Source organism: Ictidomys tridecemlineatus, chromosome 9, assembly GCF_052094955.1.
Source record: "Ictidomys tridecemlineatus isolate mIctTri1 chromosome 9, mIctTri1.hap1, whole genome shotgun sequence".
Taxonomy (NCBI): Eukaryota; Metazoa; Chordata; class Mammalia; order Rodentia; family Sciuridae; genus Ictidomys; species Ictidomys tridecemlineatus.
In genome coordinates, this window is record NC_135485.1 from 53,351,860 (window position 1) to 53,373,819 (window position 21,960).

General features: G+C 35.6%; 1 protein-coding gene across 2 annotated transcripts in view; it reads left to right on the forward strand.

Moving 5' to 3' along the window:
- The window catches only part of Mob1b (MOB kinase activator 1B), a 69,174-nt gene that overhangs the window by 39,696 nt on the left and 7,518 nt on the right, over positions 1-21,960 (forward strand). For both annotated transcript variants that reach the window (XM_078021392.1, XM_005333265.5), the window contains 3 exons: positions 10,717-10,810; positions 17,177-17,310; positions 19,487-19,650. In XM_078021392.1, coding sequence (XP_077877518.1) covers positions 10,717-10,810; positions 17,177-17,310; positions 19,487-19,650 — 392 coding nt within the window. The remainder of the gene's footprint in view (positions 1-10,716; positions 10,811-17,176; positions 17,311-19,486; positions 19,651-21,960) is intronic.

A 21,960-nucleotide genomic window follows, 5' to 3' on the forward strand; every position in this document is an offset into this window, starting at 1 on the left:
AATCTCTTTCCTCAGTCTCCTTAGCTGTTGGGATTATAGGCGTGCACCACCATGCCCAACTATAAATATATTTTAGATGGAACCTTATGGATAATAGCTAAAGCTATGTGAGAGAGAAATTTAGAGCCTTACATACACATATTAGGAAAAGAAAACATTTAAATTTAATGAATTAAGCATCAGAGGTTAGAAAAACAACAGCAAATTAAATTCAAAGGTAGTAAATTATTAGTAAAGATAAGAAATTAATAAAATAGAAACCATACAATAAAGAAAATGAACAAAGCAAAAAAACATGTATTGAGTCTTCCAAAAGTCTATTGAGGGGCTGGGGTTGTGGCTCAGTGGTAGAGCGTTCACCTAGCTTAATCGAGGCCCTGGGTTTGATCCTTAGCACCACATAAAAATAAATAAATAAAATAAAGGTATTTCATCCAACAACAACTAAAAAAACTTTTTTAAAAGTCTAATGAAATTTATAATTCTCGGTAAGACTTATCATCAAGAAAATTGAGAGCAACAAATAGTCACTTTTTCATTACTGAAATTGGCTATCACTAAAGATCTTTCATAGCCTAAAATTAATAAAAGAATATTGTGAATAAGGGGCCATAAATATAAATAATTTAATTGAAATGGAAATATTTCTGTAAAAATTCAACTTAAAGTTAATAGTAGGATTAAAAATGTGAATAATTTTGTATTTTTTTTAAATGGTAATCTAATTGAAAGCCTTCTCAAAGTAGAGATCTCCATTAAACATTTAAGGAAAGAATAACAAGCCTTTGGCTCTCATAGAGAATGGAAACAATGTTAATTTTATAAGCTTTTACCAGGACAGTAAAAGAAAGGAAACTAGGTCATTTAACTTAGGGAATAACCTTAATTGTAAAAATTCTAATGAAATATTAGCAAATTCAGTATAATAATATTTAATAAGTATAACATATTGTGACAAAGTTAAGTTTATGTAGAATTACAGAGTTTGGTTTAACATTTGAAAACCAGTCATTGTAATTCATCACATTAACTAAAATCAAGGAGGAAGAAAACATGATCATGTCAATACATGTCTAAAAAGTATTTCATAAAATCCAGAATCAATTTATTATTTATCTTTAAAAAAATAATTTGGTACATTATAATTATACATAATACTGTTCTTCATTGTGACATATTTATATGTGAATGTATAATTTAAAAAAAATGTATCAAGGAAGTAATGGATGAAAGCTTACCTTTTCTTTTTGTTGGTCCTGGGAATTGAACCCAGGTTCTCTCCCATGCCAGACAAGTGCTCTAGCCTAGTACAAGAAAGGTAATTGCTAAGCTATATTCCCAACCATATTTTTTCATTGTAGATGGACACACAATATCTTTATTTATTTTTATGTGTTGCTGAGGATCGAACTCAGTGCCTCACACATGTGAGGCAAGCGCTTTACCACTGAGCTATAGCCCCATCCAGTTTCCCAACCCTTGTTAAAAATTTTTTAGTTTCAACAGGGTCTCACTGAGTTGTGAGGGCTGGCCTTAACATTTTTATCCTCTTCCCTCTGCCTCCAGAGTAGCTGGGATTACATGCATGTACCACTGTGCCCTGCTGAGAATTTACTTTTGATAAAGCCTATCTGTGCTAAAAGAGTTGCAAATAACATCATAATAGTGAAATGTTGAAATTTTTCCTCAGGTTAGAAAAGGGTCAAGGCTATCCAACATAACCACTTAACAGACTCAGCCAGGAAAAAGAATAAAATAGTAAAATAGTAATAGTAATGACTGAAAAGGAAGAAAGACTTTTTTCATTAATAGCCATTGTGGATATAAATATGTTGAAAATTTTTAAAAAACATGATTGTTAATACTATACCATGGTTATTCTTTTTTTTTTAATTGGTTGTTCAAAACATTACAAAGCTCATGACATATCATCTTTTATACATTTGATTCAAGTGGGTTATGAATTCCCATTTTTACTCCAAATACAAGTTGCAGAATCACATCGGTTACACATCCACATTTTTACATAATGCCATATTAGTGACTGTTGTATTCTGCAACTTTCCTATCCCCTACTATCCCCCCTCCCCTTCCCTCCCATTTTCCCTCTCTACCCCATCTTCTATTATTCAATTCTCTCCCTTGTTTTTTTCCCCCCTTTCCCCTCACAAACTCTTATATGTAATTTTGTGTAACAATAAGGGTCTCCTTCCATTTCCATACAATTTCCCTTCTCTCTCCCTTTCCCTCCCACCACTCATCTCTGTTTAATGTTAGTCTTTTCCTCATGCTCTTCCTCCCTGCTCTGTTCTTAGTTGCTCTCCTTATATCAAAGAAGACATTTGGCATTTGTTTTTTAAGGATTGGCTAGCTTCACTTAGTATAATCTGCTCTAATGCCATCCATTTCCCTACAAATTCAATGATTTTGTCGTTTTTTTAGTGCTGTGTAATACTCCATTGTGTATAAATGCCACATTTTTTTATCCATTCATCTATTGAAGGGCATCTAGGTTGATTCCACAGTCTAGCTATTGTGAATTGTGCTTCTATGATCATTGATGTGGCAGTATCCCTATAATATGCACTTTTAAAGTCCTCAGGGAATAGTCCGAGAAGGGCAATAGCTGGGTCAAATGGGGTTCCATTCCCAGCTTTCCCAGGAATCTCCATACTGCTTTCTATATTGGCCGCACCAATTTGCAGTCCCACCAGCAATGTACAAGTGTACCCTTTTCCCCACATCCTCGCCAGCACTTATTGTTGTTTGACTTCATAATGGCTGCCAATCTTACTGGAGTGAGATGGTATCTTAGGGTGGTTTTGATTTGTATTTCTCTGACTGCTAGAGATAGTGAGCATTTCTTCATGTACTTATTGATTGATTGTATGTCCTCCTCTGAGAAGTGTCTGTTCAGGTCCTTGGCCCATTTGTTGGGGTTATTTGTTATCTTATTGTTTAATTTTTTGAGTTCTTTGTATACTCTGGATATTAGGGCTCTATCTGAAGTGTGAGGAGTAAAAATTTGTTCCTAGGATGTAGGTTCCCTATTTACCTCTCTTATTGTTTCTCTTGTTGAGAAACAACTTTTTAGTTTAAGTAAGTCCCATTTGTTTATTCTTGTATTTAACTCTTGGGCTATGGGCGTCCTATTAAGGAATTTGGAGCTCGACCCCACAATATGTAGATCGGAGCCAACTTTTTCTTCTATCAGGCGCAGAGTCTCTGATTTGATATCAAGCTCTTTGAGTTAACTTTTGTGCATGGCGAGAGAAAGGGATTCAGTTTCATTTTGGTGCAAATGGATTTCCAGTTTTCCCAGCACCATTTGTTGAAGATGCTATCCTTCCTCCATTGCATGCTTTTAGCCCCTTTATCAAATATAAGAAAGTTGTAATTTTGTGTATTGGTCTCTGTGTCCTCTATTCTGTACCATTGGTCCACCTGCCTGTTTTGGTACCAGTACCATGCTTTTTTTTTTACTATTGCACTGTAGTACAGTTTGAAATCTGGTATTGCTATACCTCCAGATTTACACTTCCTGCTTAGAATTGCTTTTGCTATTCTGGGTCTTTTGTTTTCCATATGAATTTCATGATAGCTTTATCTATTTCTACAAGAAATGCCATTAGGATTTTGATTGGCATTGCGTTGAACCTGTAGAGAACTTTGGGTAATATCGCCATTTTGATGATGTTGGTTCTGCCTATCCATGAACAGGGTATATTTTTTCCATCTTCTAAGATCTTCTTCTATCTCTCTCTTTAGGGTTCTGTAGTTTTCATTGTATAAATCTTTCACCTCTTTTGTTAGGTTGACTCCCAAGTGTTTTATTTTTTTTGAGGATATTGTGAATGGGGTGGATTTCCTCATTTCCATTTCAGAAGTTCTGTTGCTAATATACAGGAATGCCTTTGATTTATGCGTGTTGATTTTATATCCTGCCACTTTGCTGAATTCATTTATTCTAGTAGTTTCTTTGTAGACCCTTTTGGGTCTTCTAGGTATAGGATCATGTCATCTGCAAATAGTGATAATTTAAGTTCTTCTTTTCCTATTTTTATGCCTTTAATTTCTTTTGTCTGTCTAATTGCTCTGGCTAGTATTTCAAGAACTAAATTGAATAGAAGTGGTGAGAGAGGGCATCCCTGTCTTGTTCCAGATTTTAGAGGGAATGCCTTCAGTTTTTCTCCATTTAGAACGATGCTAGCCTGAGGCTTAGCATAGATAGCTTTTACAATGTTGAGGTAAGTTCCTGTTATCCCTAGTTTTTCTAGTGTTTTGAACATAAAGGGATGCTGTACTTTGTCGAATGATTTTTCTGCATCTATCGAGACGATCATATGGTTCTTGTCTTTAAGTCTATTGATGTGGTGAATAGCATTTATTGATTTCCGTATATTGAACCAGCCTTGCATCCCAGGGGTGAATCCTACTTGATCATGGTGCACAATTTTTTTGATATGCTTTTGTATTTGATTCGCCGGGATTTTATTGAGACTTTTGCATCTATGTTCATTAGAGATATTGGTCTGTAGTTTTCTTTCTTTGAAGTGTCTTTGTCTGGTTTCGTGATCAGGGTGATGTTGGCCTCATAGAATGAATTTGGAAGAGCTCCTTCTTTTTCTATTTCTTGAAATAGCTTGAAAAGTATTGGTATTAATTCTTCTTTGAAGGTTTTGTAAAACTCCACTGTATACCTATCCGGTCCAGGGCTTTTCTTGGTTGGTAGTCTTTTGATGGCTGCTTCTATTTCTTTCTTTGTTATTGGTCTGTTTAAATTGTGTGTGTCTTCCTGATTCAATCTGGGCAGATCATATGACTTAAGAAATTTATCGATATCTTCACTATCTTCTATTTTATTAGAATATAGGGTTTCAAAATACTTTCTAATTATCTTCTGTATTTCTGTAGTGTCTGTTGTGATATTGCCTTTTTCATCCCGTATGTTAGTAATTTGAGTTTTCTCTCTTCTTCTCTTCGTTAGCATGGCTAAGGGTCTGTTGATCTTATTTATTTTTTCAAAGAACCAACTTTTAGTTTTATCAATTTTTTCAATTTTTTTTTGTTTCGATTTCATTGATTTCTGCTCTGATTTTAATTATTTCTTGTCTTCTGCTATATTTGCTGTTGTTTTGCTCTTCCTTTTCTAGGGTTTTGAGATGTAGTGTGAGTTCATTTATTTGTTGGTTTTTTCTTTTTTTGAGGAATGAATTCCAGGAAATGAATTTCCCTCTTAAAACTGCTTTCATTGTGTCCCATAGATTCCGGTATGTTTTGTCTGCATTGTCGTTTATCTCTAAGAATTTTTTGATTTCCTCCTTTATGTCTTCTGTAACCCATTGATCATTCAGTAACATATTGTTTTTTTTCCAGGTGATGCAGGATTTTTCCTTCCTTCCTTTTATCATTGATTTCCAGTTTCATTCCATTATGATCAGATATGGTGCATGGTATTATCTCCACACCTTTATATTTACTAAGAGTTGCCCTATGGCATAATATATGATCTATCTTTGAGTAAGATCCATGTGCTGCTGAGAAGAACATGTATCCACTTGATGATGGTTGATATATTCTATATATGTCGGTTAAGTCTAGGTTATTGATTGTGTTATTGAGTTCTATAGTTTCTTTATTCAGCTTTTGTCTAGAGGATCTGTGTAATGGCGAGAGCGGTGTGTTGAAGTCACCCATAATTATTGTGTTGTGGTCTATTTGACTCTTGAACTTGACGAGTTTGTTTTATGAACGTTGCCGCACCATTGTTTGGTGCATACAAATGGATACAAATTGTTGGTGGATGGTTCCTTTTAACAGTATATAGTGTCCTTCTTTATCCCTTTTGATTAACTTAGGTTTGAAGTTGATTTTATTTGATATGAGTATGGCCACTCCTGCTTGCTTCCGAGGGCCATGTGAGTGGTATGATTTTTCCCAACCTTTCACCTTCAGCCTGTGTATGTCTTTTCCTATCATATGAGTCTCCTCAAGGCAGCATATTGTTGGATTTTTTTTTTTAATCCAGGTTACTAGCCTATGTCTCTTGATTGGTGAATTTAAGCCATTAACATTTAAGGTTACAATTGAAATATGGTTTGTACTTCCAGTCATGTTTATTTATTTATTTATTTTAGTTTGGCTAGTTTTTCCTCTTTGGTTATTTTTCTTCCCCTTTACTGAGATACCTCTCACTGTTAGTTTTGGGTGCTATTTTTCAATTCCTCTTCCTGTAGTGTTTTGCTCAAAATGCTTTGCAGTGTTGGTTTTCTGGCTGCGAATTCTTTTAGCTTTTGTTTATCATGAAATATTTTAATTTCATTGTCAAATCTGAAGCTCAATTTTGCTGGATACAGTATTCTTGGTTGGAATCCATTATTTTTCAGCATTTGAAATACATTGTTCCAGGATCTTCTCGCTTTCAAAGTCTGTGATGAAAAATCAGCCGTTAACCTAATTGGTTTACCCCTGAATGTAATCTGCCTCCTTTCTCTCATAGCTTTTAATATTCTCTCCTTGTTCTGTATGTTGGATATCTTTATAATTATGTGTCTTAGAGTTGTTGTATTACGGTTTTGAATGTTTGGGGTCCTGTAAGCTTCCAGGATTTGGCAATCCATTTCATCTTTCATTTTTGGGAAGTTTTCTAGGATTATTTCATTTAATAGGTTGTCCATTCCTTTGGTTTGGACCTCTATACCTTCTTCTATCCCAATGACTCTCAGTTTGGTTTTTTTATGACATCCCATATCTCTTGGATAGATTGCTCGTGAGTTTTAAGCATCCTTTCTGTGTTGACTATATTCTTTTCAAGTTGATAAACTTTGTCTTCATTATCTGATGTTCTGACTTCTGCTTGATCTAGTCTATTTGTGATATTCTCGTTTGAGTTTTTAATTTGGTTTATGGTTTCCTGCAGTTCTAGGATTACTGTTTGATTTTTTTAAAAAAATCTCTGTCTCCTGGTAGAGCTTGTTCTTTGCCATTTGGATTTGTTTATTTATTTCGTTTTCAAAATATACTTTCAATGCTTGGACTTGCTGTCTCATGTCTTCTCTAATATTCCGTTCCATCTGAGTTAGGTATGCCTTGAGTTCTTTCTCTGTCTATTTTCCTGATGCCTCTAGGTCCTCCTGTAGATTTAAGTTGTCCTGCATTGTTTGTAATCCTTTTTTCCCTTGTTTTTTCATGTTGTTCACGTTACTTTCTAGCTCTGTTTGACTGCTGTGTTTTTGCTTTCTCCTATAAATTTGTTTTGGCTTTGTATATCTCTGTTGTCTCTCCTTTGTGGTGGGAGATTATGCCTAGAGATGTTGGGCTTTATTGTACTTTAAAGCTGATTCATTCAATTTATAAAAGACTTCCGTATTCTGTATGCATATAGTGATTTGTTGTTTGTTCTTAGGACTTTATGTTTAGGTTAGGTGCTCTGAAGGTATAAGGGTTAGTATGTCTTGGCTACTTTAGAAGGTTGCTCTACTGAAGGGCGATACTAACCGTCGATTGGATCAGGGTGTTGGTAGTAGCTAGGTATTTAAGAGCCCTGTAGACAGCCTTGAAACATTCACCTATTTGCATTTAGACAATTACACGTAATGGAGGACGTAATGCTTGAGATGAAAGTTGGAGGGTAGGGGAAGGAAGGTGCTCTTAAAAAGAAAGAAGGAGAGGGAGATAGATAGAATAGAGGAGAATGGAAGGAACAATAAAACTTTAAAGGGGAAAGAAAGAAGGAAAAGGGGAGAGAAAAAATAAAATAAATAAAATAAGAAATAAAATTAGCTCTTAGAGATCCATTTTATTCTCTTCCGGTAGGCAGAGCTGTGCCCTCCGAGCTGAGCTTCTGCCCTCTATGTGTCGACAGCAATCCCTGTAAGGTGGCTTCTGGGAGTCTCTCAATCCTGTTAGTCCAGAGCCATTTCACTTCTCCAGCCCCTCCTCCCCTTCCTCCTGCCAGCCAGCCAGGTCCTGCTCACCAGAGGCGGTTCCCCAAGGATCTGGTCACACTTTCAGCCCCACTGCGTTCTCTATTTCCCGAATGACTAAGCACTCTCTCTGTCATTCATCTAAGCCCCAGTGCTGTGGAGCTGTGATCTGGGAGTCAATAGTTTAATTTTTCCGGACCCCTTTGGCAGGCACGCCCTCGGAAGCTGGTGGCTAAGACCTTGGGTGTCACCACTGGTTGTAATGGGAGTTGGGGGTCGAGAATCCCCTCTGCTTACCTCAGCCCCTACAATCACGACGACTGCTGGCGGTAGGAGGAGTTGGGGGTCAGGAGTGCCCTCTCTTTCCCTCCGCCCCTACCGCCATGCCCTCTCCGTTGGCGGTTGGGGGAGTTGGGGGTGGGGAGTCTTCTCTGCTTCCCTCCACCCCTACAGTCACGCCCACGCCACTGGCGGTAGGGGGAGTTGGGGGTCGGGAGTCCCTTGGCCCTTATGGTCATGCCCATGGAGAGATTTTTGAAGTTTCCCGGTTGTTTGTATCTGGTGTGGGTGGGAGTCACACACCTGCTAAAGTAGATTCCGCTGGGAAGGAATCTGGTTGGCTGAATTCTGGTGACTTCCCCTCTCTGCTATGGCGGGCCCCTGGCTCCTTGCCGGAGTGTCCAAAGGGAGGGGTGGGACTGGCTTGTCTCTGGTCTGACTCAATCTCTGGTGTTAGTTCCCGGTTCACTATTTCATAAAGGCTTGGTTAGAGTCCCTTCACGTCGCCTCCTGAGCCGGGCATGTGGGGGCCGTTTGCAGAGCCGGGCCGGTGGCGGCTGTTCAAAATTTTGCCTCAATGGGTGGGCAGCGGCCACTCGGCACCGGCAGGCGGGACTGGACCTCTGTGCTGCGTGGCCGAGATTCACTCGTCTGGGGCAAACTGTCACCTCCAATAAACTTACTAATTTCCGGCAGGTCTCCTTTCAGCAGAATTTTGCTAGAAGTTTCTCAGCAGGTAGAATCTAGGTGTATTAATGCGTCTCTCTGATCCCGTTAATGTGGAGGTACTGAAAGTGCTGCCTCCTCACCGGCCACCATGATGGGTCATGGTTATTCTTACTAATAGGTGAATTTAATAAGGCATTTGAGGTGAATATAAAAATTATCAATAGCATCAAAAATGTGAAAAACCTAGGATTCAGTCTGCTTAAGTTATGAAAACTATGAATATAAAAACTATTCCTTTGTGATTAGCTTGTTGCTCTTCCATATATCCGTGTCATAGCTAGGTGTGGTTGTACACATCTAGGCCCAGCAACTTATGGTGCTGAGATGGGACAGTTGAAAGTTTAAGGTCAGCCTCAGCAACTTAGCAGAGATCCTAATAAATAAAAAAGGCTGAGGATGTAGCTTAGCAGAACAACACACCTGGCTTCAGTTGCCCGTACTACAAAAGATAAAAAAGTACACACCAAAGATCATGGACATATGTTTTCATCCTCTTTTTTTTTTTTTTTTTGTAGTTGTAGATGGACAGTATGTCTTTATTTATTTTTATGTGGTGCTAAGGATCAAACCTGGCGCCTTACACGTGGTAGGCAAGTACTCTACCACTGAGCTATAGCCCCAGCCCCCTCTTTTTTACTCTTTTAAATTTCACTGTCTCATCTTTCACATTGAGAAATATAGTCCACTTCAAACTACTTTTTGGGTATGTTGTGAATGAAGAATGAAGTTTTAATTTAAATTTTTTTCCATAGCAATAAATAATTGACTCAAATATTTATGAAAAGATTGTTTTTGCCTACTGTTCTACCGTGATGGCTTTGTTGTAAATTAAGCGTTTCGTCTGTGCTTGCATTTGTTTCTGATTTTTCTATTCTGTTTCCTCATTTTAATAAGATCACACTATTCATTGTGTTTTGTAAGTCTTGATATATACCTTCTGATTCTTTAGGAATGTGTGAATGGTCTTGGTTCTTTGCTTTTTAAAATACATTTTAACATTTTGAGAATCTGTTGAATAACATTCCACTATCATTTAAATTTGCAGTTTTCATGTTTTTTGCCAACATATTTTCATAGGGTATTTGACTTACAAGAAATTTCTTTTGGGGGCTGGGGATGTGACTCAACCGGGTAGTGAGCTTGCCTGGCATGTGTGCGGCCCGGGTTTGATCCTCAGCATCACATACAAACAAAGATGATGTGTCTGCCGAAAACTAAAATAAATAAATAAATAAATATTTTTAAAAAATAAAATCAATTAGCATAAAGGGATTAGGTTTTAAAAAAAATGAAATTTCTTTTGTGAAGTGACAGTTTAGGTTGTTTCACATTTTCTAGTGTGTCTGTTCTCCCTCCCTCCCTCTCTTTCCTCTCCTTCCTCCTTTCTTCCTACCTTCCTTCCTTCCTTATTTTCTGTGCTTGGGAATGAACCCAAAGCCTCACACATGCCAGACAAGTGCTCTATCACTAAAGTCACACACCCAGCCCTGTTTTCTTTATCTTACTCATCTATAGGAGTTCTTTGTGTATTCTAGATAAAAGATTTTTGTTGTTTGTATGTGTTGCAAAGAATTTTCCCCACTCTGTTGACACTTTTGCTCTATTAAATGGAATCACTTGATGAACACAGGCTCCCGATTTCAGCATAGCCAGATATTGGAGCTTCTGGGTGTGCTTTGTGTTAGTTGTTCTTTGTGGGGAAAAGAGCACAGATATGCTTAAATAAAATAAAAATTTAATTGTAACCATTATATTTTACTTATAATTGCTATATACTTTTCAGCTGTGGATTTCTTCAATCAGATCAACATGCTTTATGGAACCATCACAGACTTCTGTACAGAGGAGAGTTGTCCGGTGATGTCAGCTGGACCAAAGTAAGACATGGTTAATGATTAGTTCTCATTTTATTTATAGTTTTTAGATAAGAACAAAGCTTCTGATTATATATTTTCTCTACTTAGCAACTCCTTCAATGGTTTGCTAATGACTATTTTATCAAGCCAGATTCCATAGCTTGAGCTTTATGATCCTCCCTGTATTGTATTTATTTAGGGACTTGCTGCTTAAATTAAAAAAAAAAAAAACAGAAGAAGAATTTATTCAGGGTCTTGCTGAATTTTTTAGGGCCTCACTAAGTTGCTGTGGTTTGCTTTGAACTCGTAATCCTCTTGCCTCATCCTTCAGGGCTGCTGGAATTACAGGAGTACACCACAGCTCCCAGCTTAGCCTTGTTCTTTTTAAAAAATATTTTTAGTTGTAGATGGACCTAATACCTTTATTTTGTTTATTTAGTTGTTTTTTTTTTTTTTTAATGTGGTGCTGGAGAATGAAACAGTGCTTATAACAACAATGGCAGCTACTATTTAGTGGTACCTATATGTAAGGCCCTTCATATATTATATGTTTTACTTCATACCACAATATTCATCGCAAGAATATTGCCTCATACATTGTCATGAATGTAAAGAATATAGTCAATGACTGAAGAGCTCGGAACAGAGATATTAGAGCTCAGGAAAGGAATTGGGCTAACATATAAGGAGGTTAAATATAAGCTAAATTCTTAGTAAAGAGAAAGGAAGATGACACTGGAAAGGGCACAGAGCTGAACTTTTACTTCTTTCTAGCCCACAGAGATAAGTAGCTGCAGTTATTAAAAATTCAGTGCCTTTCAATTCCCTGTTTCCTATAGACCTCTTCCTATTGAGTTTTGTTCTGTGGTTTTCAACCCTCAGGACTGTTGACTTTGGAGAATCGTGGTCTGTGGACTTTGTTGTTGCAGGTGTCTGTCTTGGTCTTCCTTCACCATATTTGAATTTATGTGAATTATGTAGTTCTTTGTTTTTAAATACTGTGGTTCAGAGATACAGGTGTTTCCTCAAAGACAAAATGAATTTCTGTTACTTGTTATTTTGGGAGGTTTTCTTAAAGGAAAAACGTCGTTTAAAAATGAAATCCCTTGGGGCTGGGATTGTGGCTCAGCATTAGAGTGCTTGCCTAGCATGGGTGGGGCCTGGATTTGATCCTCAGCATTAAATAAAGTATTGTGTTGTGTCCATCTACAACTAAAAAAATAAAAAAGGTATTAAAAAAATGAAATCCCTTTTAGTACATCTTAATTCTGATTAATATTATTGGTGTTTACTTAGAGTGTTTTAAGTTTTACTTGTGAAAACAGATATTTTTAATTGTGTTGTTATGTAGTTAGCTATGCATTGAAAACACCATGTTCCTTTATTTGAGAGCTGTGTTTGTTTCTGCTTGTGTGTGTGTGTGTGTGTGTGTGTGTGTGTGTGTGTGTGTGTGTGTGTGTTACTGCCTGCCTTCCTTCAAGCCTGTCTGCCTCCCTCTCTGTCTTCCTTTCTCTTTCTTTTTCCTTTTTTTTTTTTTTTTTTTTTTGGAGACTGGACTTTTGGCTAGTGATAATGCTAAGAAGACCTAGTTGTTGTCAAGGTTCTTTATTGGCAGAGGCAAGACTGTACCAAGAAGAGGTAGTTGTTAATATAGGTTAAGTATCCCTTACCTGAAACACTTGAAACCAGAGGACTTTAGGATTGTTTTTGATTTTGGAATATTTGCATACACATAGAAATATTTCAGGGATAGAATTCAAGTTTAGACATGGAATTTATGTTTTACATACTCCTTATATACATATCCTGAAGGTAATTTTAGGCAATATTTTTAGCACTTCTACATTTTAACTGCAGCTTATCATGAGGTCAAGAGTGGAACTTTTCTCTTTTGGCATCTTATCTGCACTCAAAAGATTTCTAATTTTGTAATTTTATAGATTTTGGATTAGGTATGCTCAATCTGTACTTGGCACTGGCCTCTTCCAAAGTAGTATTAAACAATACCTCATAGGACTTGGTTCTCAGTTTCTGTTTATTATTATTATTTAAAAAGAAATGGTATAGTTTACAGGTTTGTATAGTCATAACAAAAATTTAAAAGAAGATTGTCAAAGATGGAATAAAAACAATAGATGGGGTAAGATAGCTACAAAATGAAGGAAGTCATCTTAAATATAAACATAACAAAAGAAAAAGAGAAGATAAAGGAATCAGTTGTAAACGATAGGTGTGAGCAACATAGAGTTGTCTTATTTTTCAGAAAGCCTTATGATATTTAAAGTTTTAATTGTTTTTTTAAATTTAAAATATTTAGTATGATTTTTTGATTAACTATGTGTTCTTTTGATTTTTATATTTAAAAGTGAACACAAAATACCTGAAAACTTTTAAAAAGATAAAAAAGAAAAACATGTTGTAAAGGAACAATAAAGATGTTATGCTATCTTAAAGGAGAAAACATGGATGAAGTCCCCTTCTCTAAGTGAAGAATAAGGATGGCTTAAAGTTCTACCATTTATTATCTGTCTCCTAAGAGGATCAAAGAAGAAGAAATAACTTAAATCACACTAAGTACTTTAATTTTATAATAGCAAGATTCCTTTAACTGTGAAAGTGATTAATCATTGCAACAAGGTCCCAAGAACTGTTGGGAACTCTCTGAGACCTTCCAAATGGACTTGATAGGTCATTTTTTAAAAAAACCTTTGTTCTGTTTATTTGCTTTTTTGCTTGCTTGTTTGTTTATTATTTATTTATTTATTTATTTATGGTATTGAGGATCAAACCCATGCCTCACACATGCTAGGCAAGTGCTCTACCATTGAGCCACAACCCCAGCCCTTGACAGTCATTCTTGTCGTCTAATTGTTGGCAATAGATCCTCCCAAAAAGTGTGTATTCAGACACATCTTGTTTTGGATTATTGTTCAGTAACAAGTAGTTGTGATTAGATAGAAAGTATTCTAATTTATTCCATCTCAACATAATTTTTATCATTTAAAATACTCTGTGGTATCCTGCCTTTTTTCTTTTTCTTTTTTGCTAGACTCTCAGACATACCAGTCAGTCCAAACTCTGGGAACAAGGTTAGAAAGCACAGTGTTGCTTTGAAGATTGAAGCAACAGAGGTAACTTTTGGAAGCTAAAAATCTAAATGCTAGGAGGTTCAGTTTAGAGAGATTTATATTTGTAGTGTTGACTGTATGATTATTTCTGATGTTAAAATTCAGGTTGTGTGTGTGTGTGTCTGTAAAAGAAACACACACACACACACACACATGCACAGTGTTAGGGTTCATACCATATTGTTTTTACTTGTTCATTTGCAGGTCTGTCTTTCTAGTAAACTGTTCTCCTTGGAAGTAGGAAAAGAATCTTTTTAGTGACTCTTGTTCTTAATTTTGTGTCTTTTCACATAATAGGTGCACATTAATTGTTAAATCGGAATATAAGTTTCTGATAATACCCAAAACCTGTGAACGTCTTTCTTTGAGTTGCCAGTTTTCTTTAAAGCCATATTTAACTCTTCAGCCAAATGTACTCAGATATCAAGTCATTTTCTTTATTCTTAATCTTATTTTGGAGTTCTGTGTTTATCTTTAACTCAAAATTTAAAGTGTCAAGATAAAAAGAATTATACTGCACAGGAGAAATGTTTTTTAAGGAAGAAAGCCATAAAATTCAAAGATGATCATTATAACTCTGAGTTATGATACAGTTTTTTTTAAAACAGTAGAAATTTGCTTATTTTTTCTAATTATTTATACATGACAGTAGAATGCATTTTGAAACATTGTATACAAATGGAGCACAACTTCTCATTCCTCTTGCTATATGTGGTGCAATCACACCAGTAGTGTAATCATATCATGTATATAGGGTAATAATGTCTGTCTTATTTCACTATCTTTCCAATCCCCACAGCTCTTCCCCTATCCACTCCTCTTACTCCCCTCTGCACAATCCAAAGTTCCTTCATTCTTCCCTTTGCCACCTACCAACTATGGATCAGCATCCACTGGTCAGATAAAATATTTGGCCATTGGTTTTTTAGGGATTGGCTTATTTCACTTAGCATGATATTCACTAGTTCCATCCCTTTACCTGCAAATACTATACTTTCATTCTTATTTAAGGCTAATATTTCACTGTGTATATGTACCATATTTTCTTTATACATTTACCTGTTGAGGGGCATCTAGGTTGGTTCCATGGTTTAGCTATTGTGAATTGAGCTGCTATAAACATTGATGTGGCTGTGTCACTATGGTATGCTGATTTTAAGTACTTTGGGTGTAAATCAAGGAGTGGGCAGCTGGGTTAAATGGTGGTTCCATTTCAAATTTTCTGAGGAATCTCCATACTGCTTTCCAGAGTGGTTGTACCAGTTTGATCCACTTTGAATTGATTTTTGTGCAGAGTGAGAGAGAGGTTTAATTTCATTTTGCTACCTATGGATTTCTAGTTTTCCCAGCACCATTTGTTGAATAGGCTATCTGTTCTCCAATGTATGTTTTTGGTGCCTTTGTCTAGTATGAGATAACCGTATTTATGTGGGTTTGTCTCTGTTTTCTATTTTGTACCATTAGTCTACATGTCTGTTTCGGTGCAATATCATACTGTTTTTGTTACTATTACTTTGTAGTATAGTTTAAGATCTAATACTGTTTTACCCTTCTTGCTAAGGATTGCTTTGGCTATTCTGAGACTCTTAAATTTTTTTTTTTTTTTTTGTACCAGGGATTGAACTCAGGGGCACTCAACCACTGAGCCACATACCAGCTCTATTTTGTATTTTATTTAGAGACAGGGTCTCACTGAGTTGCTAAGCACCTTGATTTTGCTGAGTCTGTCTTTGAACTCGAGATTCTCCTGTCTCAGCCTCCTGAGCCACTGGGATTACAGGCGTGTGCCGCCATTCGCAGCTTTGGGTCTCTTAATTTTCCAAATAAATTTTATGATTGCTTGTTCTAGATCTGAGAAGAATATCATTGGGATTTTAATAGGAATTACATTAAATAAGTTTTGGTAAAATGGCCATTTTGACAATATTAATTCTGTTTATCTAAGAGCATGGGAGATCTTTCCATCTCTAAGATCTTCCTGAATTCTTTCTTTAGTATTCTATAGCTTTCATTGTAGAGGTCTTTTACCTCTTTTGTTAGGCTGGTTCCCAAGTGTTTTTTTTTTTTTTTTTAAGGCTAATTTCCTAATTTTTCTTGCAGTGGATTTATCATTTATGTATAAAAATGCATTTGATTTATAGGTATTGATTTTATATCCTGCTACTAGCAGAATTCATTTGTTAGTTCTAGACATTTTCTGGTGGAATTTTTTGGATTTTCTAAATATAGAATCATATCATCAGCAAATGGTGATGATTGAGTTCTTTTCCTATTGTATCCCTTTAATTTCTTTCATCTGTCTGATTGCTCTGGCTAGAGTTTCCAGGACTATGTTGAAAAGAAGTAGTGAAAGAGGGCATCCCTGTCTTGTTCCAGTTTTTAGTGGCAATGCTTTCAGTTTTTCTCCATTTAGAATGATGTTGGCCTTGGGCTTAGCATAGATAGCTTTTATAATGTTGAAGTATGTTCCTACTTCCCTAGTTTTTCTAGTGTTTTGAACATGAAGGGGTACTGTATTTTGTCAAATGCTTTTACTGCATCTATTGAGATAATCATATTATTCTTGTCTTTAAGTCTATTGATTGATGTATTACGTTTATTGATTTCTGTATGTTGAACCAACCTTGCATCCCTGGCATGAACCCCACTTGATCATGGTGCACTATCTTTTTAATATATTTTTGTAGGTGATTTGCTAGAATTTAATTGAAAATATTGACATCTATGTTCATTAGGGATATTGGTCTGAAATTTTCTTTCTGTGATGTGTCTTTGTCTAGATTTGGTATCTGGGTGATACTAGCCTCACAGAATGAGTTTGGAAGGGTTCCTTCCTTTCCTGTTTCATGGAATAATTTGGTGTTAATTCTTCTTTGAAGGTCTTGTAGAACTTGCTGAGAACCCATTTAGTCCTGAGCTTTTCTTAGTTGGTAGGCTTTTGATGGCTTCTTCTATTTCTTTACTTGAAATTAATATGATACAGTTTTTCTACTATAATGTAGAATTCTACTTTGTATGAAGGAAACCTGTGTAAGAAAATTCATACATGTTTCAAAAAGTGTGTAAACAAAGAGTGAGTTTTATGTGCTCTGCTTAGTTTGAACTATGGTAAATACAGAATAGTCCACAGGCAATTGAAAAATGCACTTTATTTGGAGAAACACTGCTTAATACATGCTTATGCATAAATTAATAATATACATAGATATAAATATGAAAATATGTGCTTTATGTATGTGTTTTTATCTTTCCATTGCAGATATGAGTATCATTGGGCAGATGGAACAAATATAAAGAAACCTATCAAATGCTCTGCACCAAAGTATATTGATTACCTTATGACTTGGGTCCAGGACCAGTTGGATGATGAGACATTATTTCCATCAAAAATTGGTATAATTATTTTATGCAATCGGGATCCATCATAATTTATCTAATCTTATGTTTCTGGTATTGTCCTGACTCTTCCTACACTATCCAGTTGGACAGTTCTATAGGGCTATGTTTATTGAGTTCCCAAGAGGAGGCACAAAAGTTTGTTAACCCAGCCATAACATAAGGAAGATATCCTATGTAAATTGATTTTCTTCACCCTTTAACTTAGTGTCTTCAAATACATATTAGTTGAAAGAGGCTATGTATATCGGTTCATTTTATTTGCTAAATTTTAGTGGCACTCCAGATTAAAAAATGATTGAACTTACTTATAATCAGTGAGGGCTTTGGGGAATTGTGGTATGTGTTATTTTCTTGAGAATTATGAAGATCAAATATCCTTTCAGTAGAAAATACTAGATAAAGGCTTAATCATATTCTAGGAACCACATTAGTTTTATGTCTACCAAAATAGTTCTAATCTTGTGCATTTAAGAACACCCTTTTCACACCATGGTTGTTATGAACATTGAGGTAATATAATCCTTCCTATAATTTTCAATGATGAGAAGATGAGTAATTGAGGATAGTAACAAAATCTGATTTAAATTATAGGAAAAAAAGAAAATGGAGCTAATAATATCTATAGTAGCTATGTTTATTTGGGAGAAGAGTTTATGTTTCTGTCCAGTTTAACATTGTATTTGTGGCAAAGAGGGAGTTTCACTTTATGATGTACAAAATCTTAACAGATGTTGAAATCAAGCTGTGTGCGAAGAAAATAAGTTTTGAGGGGTTGGCTTATTATCAATTTGAGTGACTTTTGCTTTTTTATATTTGTCTTAAAGGGCAGACTTTTTAAATGGAAATAGTTCACATCTAGATAGCTCATATATATTTACCTTTTCAAATGTTTTAGAACTGTTTTTCTAAAACAGTTAAGAGTTTGCTCTTCTAATATTGTTAGAACAACTTTTAGACTACATGTAAGTAGTTACTGTTCCAGAGTATTGTAAACATTTTTTGAATATGAGAATCATTTTGGAGCTTTTATAATAAAACGATTTTTAAAGGCTGCATTATTTTAATACATATTGTCACGATGATTTTGAATGATTGCCTCCATCTTATCTCTTACCTCCCATATTTTGAAAACTTTATTTAATTTTAGATATTTAGAAAAATTGCAAAAATCCTACCAACAATGGAATAAAGAATTCCTTATTCTAGATTTTTAGTTTTTAACATTTTACCACTTTTTAATTTTTTTTTTATTTTTATTTTACCTCCCTACACTACTCTGAATATATGTGAGGTCATGAAATATTTTTCTTTTTGTGTGGTTTACATTTAGCATAATGTCCTCCAAGTCCATCCATGTTGTGGATGTAAGAGGCAGGATCTCCTCCTTTGTTTAGGCTGAATAATGTTCTTGGGTATGTGTATCTCACAGTTGCTTTATCCATTCATCCATTGACAGACATTTAGGTTGTTTCCATATCTTGGCTTTTATGAATAATGATGCAGTGAACATAGGGGTGCAGATATCTTTATAATACAGTTATTTTATTTCCTTTGAGTGTGTATTCAAAAGTGAGATTACTGAGGCATATGATAATTTTATTTTTAATTTCTTTAGGAATCTTCTGTTTTCCATAATGGCTGTACCAATTTACATTTCTACTAATAGTATAAAAGGAGTGGTTCCCTTTCCTTTCCAGGGATTTTGTATTTTTCTTGTTTTGTATCTGTTTAATGCTGTAAAGTACTTTTTAACTCACAAAACAAGAAGCCTAATTAAACAGAATTTAGTTAATTTTAGAACCAATTATGGACTTGGAGTAGTAATGAAGTAATTTCTATAGAAAAAAGTATAAAATGTAAGCACTTTAAATAGAACTGAATTTGGCAAATACATTACTTGTTTTCAGCACAAAATGTATTGAGGCTTGATGTTAAGAAAATAAAAAATCTGTTTTGATGAAGTGGTGGTAATACTAGAGGCATAACAGGCTATAATGAAGATTAGTTCTTTTTCCATACATGCTGTGGAATTTATTTTTATTTATGATATGATGAGAACTTCTGAAAAATATAATGGATATGTAAAGTATTAATTCATAAATGCTGATTCTTTTTACCCTTGTTTTGGTCATTTATGTTGCCATTTACTTTGTTCTCTTACCTTTACTAGGTGTTCCATTCCCAAAGAATTTTATGTCTGTGGCAAAGACTATACTTAAACGTCTTTTTAGGGTTTATGCTCATATTTATCACCAACATTTTGATCCTGTGATCCAGCTGCAGGAGGAAGCACATCTTAATACATCTTTCAAGCACTTTATTTTTTTTGTCCAGGTGAGTTGGATTAGGAGGCCTTTACTGCTTAGTGTAATCACTTATTTTCAGAGTTCTGTGATAAATACTGCATACACACTGTCAGAATAGAATTTTCTCTATCTCACTAATCTGCATCTTTATATTTTTCATGACAATAAGGCTGGCCTTTTGTTTTTGAATTTCATTAGTATCCAAGTTCATGGCAAGTAATTCCAAAATGAATATTACATTGGATATTACATTCAATTGCCATGCCATATGGAGGAGCTGAATAAGAAACTTGACTAGTTGGGCAGAATTCATAGATGAATTTGGTCTTTTGAGCATATTGGCACGCCTTTGATTCCCTTAATCCTCCACTTTTGTTTGCCCTGGATCTTTATTAGTAGACTCTGTCTTGGAAATATATTGAATATAATATTCTTCCGTACTCCCCTTTTATGGCCATATTCTAATAATTTTTAAGTTAAGGACTGCCATGTATGGGGAACAATATGCCACAGAGAGTGTTTTTGATCTGACCTGCTAGTTGAACCCCCTTTTTGTTTAGTCCTCAAAGAACTAGACTTAGAATTATAAGTCTAAAAGCATTGAAAAAAATTTTTGTTTTTGGTTTGAGTGCTATATCCAAAGCCCTTTTTAATTTTTATTTTGAGACAGTGTCTTGCTAAGTTGCTGAGGGTCTTGCAGAGTTGCTGAGTCTGTCCTAAAACTTGTGATCCTCCTCCTCCCAAGTTGCTAGGATTATAGATGTATGTCACTGTGCTCCACTAAGAATATCCTTACCTAATTCTCTAATTAGATCAATAACAAGCAAAAGTGAAAAAGAGTTGGAAATGGAAGAGCTAACCAGCTTTATTATTTATTTTTACAGAGATTGAGAGAAGGAGGGTGGTGGTCAAAAGAAATCCAAGTTTTGTGGGAGTTTTTGATTCTTTTTTTTGAATAGTGATGGTGATTGAACCAACCCAGGGCCTTGTGCTTTCTCTGCAAGTGCTGTACCACTGAGCCACACCCCACACCCCAGCCCCCAACATTTGAATTTACGATGTTTTTATATATCTGTGGCATGTTTATAAATGCCCTTTCTACGTCCCATTTCTCTTAAAGAAAAATGTGCCCATTTTCCTCTGTATATGCTCCTCACACTGAAGACTCCATTTTATATTTCAATTTCACCTGTAAAAACACATTAAAAGATTGTAGTTTCCCAAAACTCTTGTCATGGTATACCATCTATGGAGCCAAAGAAAATGTAATTCTAAATCTATATTTTTGATTTACACAGAACATGATTGCTAAAGTTGTGGTTTAGGAGAATGTTTCTCTCTCCAGAAGGTTTAGTTTTACTTTACTCTGTAATCTTAAAGTACAGTTTCTGTTAGAGTCTGTAAACAAGTCAAGATGGCGCCTGGCATTTTGCCAGAGGGAGTGGTTTGTAAAGTAACACCAGTGAGCCATTGAGTGTGGAGATTCCTTATTGGTTGACTGCTGTATCTAGTTTATGTTAATTAAGATAAGCTGTGTGTGTGGGGCTGGGGATGTGGCTCAAGAGTTAGTGCGCTTGCCTGGCATGTGTGCGGCCCGGGTTCCATCCTCAGCACCACATACAAACAAAGATGTTGTGTGCGCCGAAAACTGAAAAATAAATATTAAAAAAAAAAAGTAAAATAAAATGTTAAAAAAAAAATAAGATAAGCTGTGTGGTATGTATATATACCCCTCCTGTCCTACAATAAACGGCTCCCACTCCTGCTGTATCAATCTACACAAGTTGCTCATCACCCCCTGGTTATTTTGCTGCAGCTGGACTGTGGCAAGTTTCTTAAATTCTAGCAAATAGTAGGGGTTCAATGTATTACATTTCTGCATCTGATCGTGCTTAACATCTTAGGACACTCTGAGTTTCTTATTAGTTACACAGTACAAGGGGAATGTCTGTCTTTGGGCCCCACAATTTAGAGAATCTTGTTTTGAGCTTTCCCCAGCTGTGGCTTTCCCCACTAAATGAGAAATCCAAAGGCCAAGAACTACCTACCTATATCCCTCTGGTATGTTCTTGGGTACCCCAGACTCTAGAATTCCCTGCCCATATGGTGCCAAATGTATTGCCAGATGACAGCTGTTTGTAAGGGTATATGAACATTAGACATATGTGCCAGCCAAGGTGTCCACTCTCATGAGTGAGGCACCTTGTAGTGCAGGTTGGAGCTGGGTATAGGAAGAGCATAGAGTTTTGTTGAGGACCAAAGACCTGGGGATGACTCTGCTCATGATTTCTAGTGTAAAATCCTAAGTCTGAATTTGCTATCCTGGTTATAGTGAAGG